A 4,360-nucleotide genomic window follows, 5' to 3' on the forward strand; every position below is an offset into this window, starting at 1 on the left:
TTTTTTAAGTCATTTGCGTTTTTTTTTTCTTCTTTTTTCCGGTGCTTTTATTCTTTTTTTTTTTTTCCTCCTTTTTTTCTTCGTCCTTCTTTTTCCTTCTCCGTCTCCTCTTCTCCCCTGCTGCCCTCCCCGCCCCTCCCCGGAAAGTGAAAATGCGTGCATCGAAAGGAAAGGAAAGAAAGCGGCGGGCGACCGCTGCCCTCCGCGGGGGCCGGGTGGGGGGGTCCCCGGGGTGGGGGTCCCCGCTAGTTGTGCGAGGTCATGTGGCGGGAGAGGTGGTGGCGCTCGCGGAAGGACTCGTTGCAGATGGGGCACTTGAGCTTCTCCTCGCGGCGGCGCTTGACGAGGGGCTCCAGCGCGTACTCCTTCTTGTGGTGCGAGCGCATGTGGTAGACCAGGTCCGAGGTCATGCGGAAAGACGCGTTGCACTTGGCGCACCAGTTCTGGGCCGGCAGGCACAGCGAGGTGAACGACGGCGGCAGCAGCGTCAGCGCCGACGGCAGCTGCAGCTGCAGCGGCCCCGCCGCCGCCGCCGCCACCGCCGCCGCCGCCGAGCTCTTGGGCCAGAAGGCGGTGGCGTAGAGGAAGGGGCTCTGCTTGGGCAGCCCCCCGCCGCCGCCGCCCCCCCCGCCGCCGCCGCTCGCCGCCTCCCCGCCGCCCGGCAGCTTGACGGCCAGCGCCTCGGCGGCGTAGAGGCGGGCGGGGGCGGCGGCGCCGTCGGGGCAGGGCTCGCCCAGCCCGCCCAGCTTCTGGCCCAGCACCAGCGGCGGGACGTGGGGGAAGGAGCGGGCGGGCTGGGAGAAGGCGCTCTTCCGCTCCTCCGCGCCGCCGCCCGGGCCGCCGCCGCCGCCCCCCAGCTGCGGCACGGTGGTGAAGGCGCTGCCCCGAGCAGGGCTGCCCCCCTCCAGGCGGGCGGCCAGCGGGCCCCCGGGGCCGCCCCGGGGACACAGCCCCGGCTCCCCGCCGCCCGCCGCCGGGGCGGCGGGGGAGGCGCGCTCCTGGCCCTCCTCGGGGCCGCCGCCGTCGGGCTCGGGGCCGCGCGCCGCCTTCTTCACCTCCACGAAGGCGCTGCGCTTGGCCTCCCCGGTCTCCGGGCTGGGCGGCGCGAAGAGGCGGCCGCCCTCCTCCAAGCCGCAGTAGGAGCCGGCCGCCCGGTACTGCTGCTGCGGGGCGCACACCGGCTCCTCCTTGGGCGCCGAGGGCAGCCCCGGCCGCTCCGCCGGGAAGCGGCCCCGCGCCGCCGCCCCGGGGCCCCGCTCCTCCTCCTCGGGGTACCGCCGCTTGCCTTTCCCGGCCGACGCCTCGGGGCCGCCCTCGGGGGGCGCGGGCCGCCCCGGAGACCCGCCGTGGCCGCCGCGGGAGTTTTCCAGCTCCCGCGCCAGGTTGTGGAAGTCCGTGGAGGGCTTGGTGCTGGCGGCGGCACTGCCGCCGTCGGCCCCGGGGAAGGGGTGGTGGAGCGGCCCGCCGGGCTTGCAGTACTTGCCGGCCTCCGGCTCCTTGCCGGCGCCGTCCTTGCCGCCGGGGGCTTCGGCGGCGGGGCCGGTGTCGGGGCCGTGCAGCCTCTTGGGGCAGCGGAACCGGAGGTGGGCAGCGAAGGGCAGCTCGAACTGGAAGCGCTGGCTGCACTCGGGGCAGGCGAAGGGCGGCGAGCCTGCGGCCGGACACGGGACACAGAGAGACGGGGGCACCGTCAGCCGGGGCCGGCGACCGGCCTTCCGCGGGAGGTTAAGGGAAAGGGGGCGGGGGTCCCGACGCCGGCCGCCTCCCCCCCCACCCTCCCGGGCGGAGGTCCCCGCCCGCCCCCCCCCCCCGCCACGGCGGCCCCCGGTCACCCGGAGCCGTGGGAAAGGGGCGCGGGGCACCCACCGTTGCTGCGAGCGGGGGCCCGGGCGGGGCTGAGCAGCAGCAGCTCCGTGAGCTCCTTGCCGTACCACACCAGCAGCTCCTCGTCCTTAGCGATGCGGCGCAGGGAGCGGTAGAAGAGCTGCCCGCTCTTGATGTAGGCCTCCAGGTTCTGCTCCTCCCGCTCCCGCGCCGACTGCACCAGCCGCAGCCACATCAGCCCCTCCGACGAGCCGTTGGCCGCCGACGTGTCCACCTGCAACGCCGGCTTTAATAAACGCGCACGGACAGACGGAGCGGCCGGCCGACGGGGCGCGGCCGGGCAGCCGGCGGGAGCGGCGGGGGAACGCATCCCGGCGGCGGAGGGTCCCGCCCGGCTCGGCGGGGCCGTGGCAAGCGGCGGGCGGCCCGACGGGGCTGCGCTCCGCGGCGGGGCTGCGCTCGGGCACCGGCCGTCGGGGCGAGCGGCTTTGCCCGGCGGATGAGCGGCTCTTACCCGGAATATGTAGGGGACGGTACGCTTGTCGGTGGACTTGAGGGCGATGAAGGCAATGCTGTCGTACAGGGACGTGTGGCTCAGGACGCAGGGACCGAAAATGGCATTTTCCGGAATGTCGCAGGTGGTGTAAACGCTGGTGAAAATGTCAGTCAAGCACTGCTGGACCGTCTTGGCGTCCCCGTCCCATATCCCCCTCTGGACGCCGGCGTCCTCCATGCCTGCGGGCCGGGAGAGGGGCAGAGCGGAGCCGTCACGGCGCGGCGGGGCCCTGCGCAGCGCTGCGCGGAGACGCGGCCGCGACCCGCCGGGGAAAACAAAACAGAACAAAAATTACGGTTCACAAAAAATGGAAGAGTAAATAAAAATAAGAGGCAGGGGAGCCCTTTCACCGGTCTGGAAACAAACAGAGAAGGCGAGGAGCTCCCCGAACGGGCGGCGAGGCGCCGGGAAGCTGTCGCGGTGATTTATTTCCCAGCGAGCCCGGCTGCGGGCGCGACGGGAGCGGGCTCCGGGCAGCACCCGGGCGGGCGCGGGGGGGGGGGGAAAGCCCGGCGGGCGGACCCGGTCGCGGGCAGGAGGCGGACAGAAAGGGGCAGCCGTCGGCGGGCCCCTGCCCGAGACGGGGAGCGGGGTTGCCGGTCCCCCCGCCCCGGGCTTCGGGGCCCCTGCAGGAGAGGAGCCTGGCCGGTCTCCGGGCTGTGACAGAGGAGCGGAGCGAATGGGTTTCAAGTGGCTTGTCATTGTCGCTGATTGCATGTCAGCTCACCTCCCGCTCCGCTCGACAAGAGGGAACGTATGTCTGCTCATTACCATAATCCAGCACTTTCCCTCCGAGACTTTAATTAAAAGCAGCAAGCAGAGGTAATTATTTTTACCTCGACACGCTTATTTATGGAGGAGGGAGCGCCCGGGCTCCCGTGCTCTGCGAGGGGACGGATGCAGGCGGCGGGCAGGGTGCGGGCAGGGTGCGGGCAGCGGGACGGCGGCCGCCGGGCTGCCCGCGCCTCCCGCCGCGCTCCGCGGTGCCGATGCCGGGAAGGAGCTGCGCGCAGGGCGGCGGGCGCCCTTGCTCCTCCCGACCCGATTACTGCGAGCTGCCTTCCCCCATCCCATCTGGCATCGAAACCATTCGTTTGGGGTTCGCTCGGGAATCAACCTGCGCTTCTCTCGCTGAGCCCAGTTACACCCGAAGCCGCTCGCACCGGGCACGGCCCCGCCGAGCCGCCCTTCCGCCCCCGCTTTCGGGAGACAACCGGGTCCCCGGCGCCCCCGGGAGCTTCGCCCCCCGGAGCGGCGGCGGGGGCGCAGGGGGGTCCCGGCCCCCCCGCCGCGAACGGGGGCCGGGGGGAGGGCGCTTTCGCTGCCTCCCCGCCGCCCTCCTCGTTACGGTGCTGCCGCTGCATCCCTTCCCCGAAGGGATCGTTTCGCCAAACGAAACAAACGGCAGCTAGCGGGCCCCGCCAAACTTTCCACCCGCCCTCGCCGGGCCCCGCACGGCCCCCCCCGGCCCCGCACCTCCCCGTCTCCCCGGGCCCCCCCCGGGCCCGCGGCGCCGCCTTCCCCCCGGCCACCCTTTGTCCGGGCCGGGCGGCGCCGGGGCCGCTCCCGGAGCCGCGGCCGCCGGGTACCGCATCCCGGCAGGGCCGCCGCGCCCCGGCCCCCGGCGCGGCCGTCTCCCGGCATTGTTCCCTCCTCCGGGGCCACCCCGCCGGCGCGGCGCGGCTCCCCCCGGCCGGGCGCTGGGCCCGGCGGCGGAGTCGCGGGGGGGGTGGGGGGTGCGGCGGGGCCCCTCCGCGGGTACTCACCAAGGAGAGGGGGAATATAATCCTCGCCCCGACAAGTGGCACGAAGACGGGCTCCTGCCCCCGCTGCCCCGGCGCTATTGTATCAGTGCCGCTCCATGGCCGGGGAGGCGGCGGGCCGGGGGCCGGGGAGCGGGCGGCGGCGGGGAGCGGGCGGGCGAGGCGGGGAGGCGGCCGGGGAGGCGAGCGGTGCAGATGGACCCGATGCAGTGAGTGA

The 4,360-nt window shown here is 73.6% G+C and overlaps 1 protein-coding gene across 1 annotated transcript; it reads right to left on the reverse strand.

The window, feature by feature from the left end:
• Window positions 1-245: 245 nt before the first annotated feature.
• On the reverse strand, window positions 246-2,557 carry PRDM8 (PR/SET domain 8). The gene is made up of 3 exons (XM_059826975.1): window positions 2,339-2,557; window positions 1,867-2,098; window positions 246-1,651 (listed from the first exon to the last, which is right to left on the reverse strand). Exons 1-3 carry the CDS (start codon window positions 2,555-2,557, stop codon window positions 246-248), a joined length of 1,857 nt encoding a protein of 618 aa, XP_059682958.1.
• Window positions 2,558-4,360: the final 1,803 nt, after the last annotated feature.

Source organism: Gavia stellata, chromosome 19, assembly GCF_030936135.1.
Source record: "Gavia stellata isolate bGavSte3 chromosome 19, bGavSte3.hap2, whole genome shotgun sequence".
Lineage (NCBI taxonomy): Eukaryota > Metazoa > Chordata > Aves > Gaviiformes > Gaviidae > Gavia > Gavia stellata.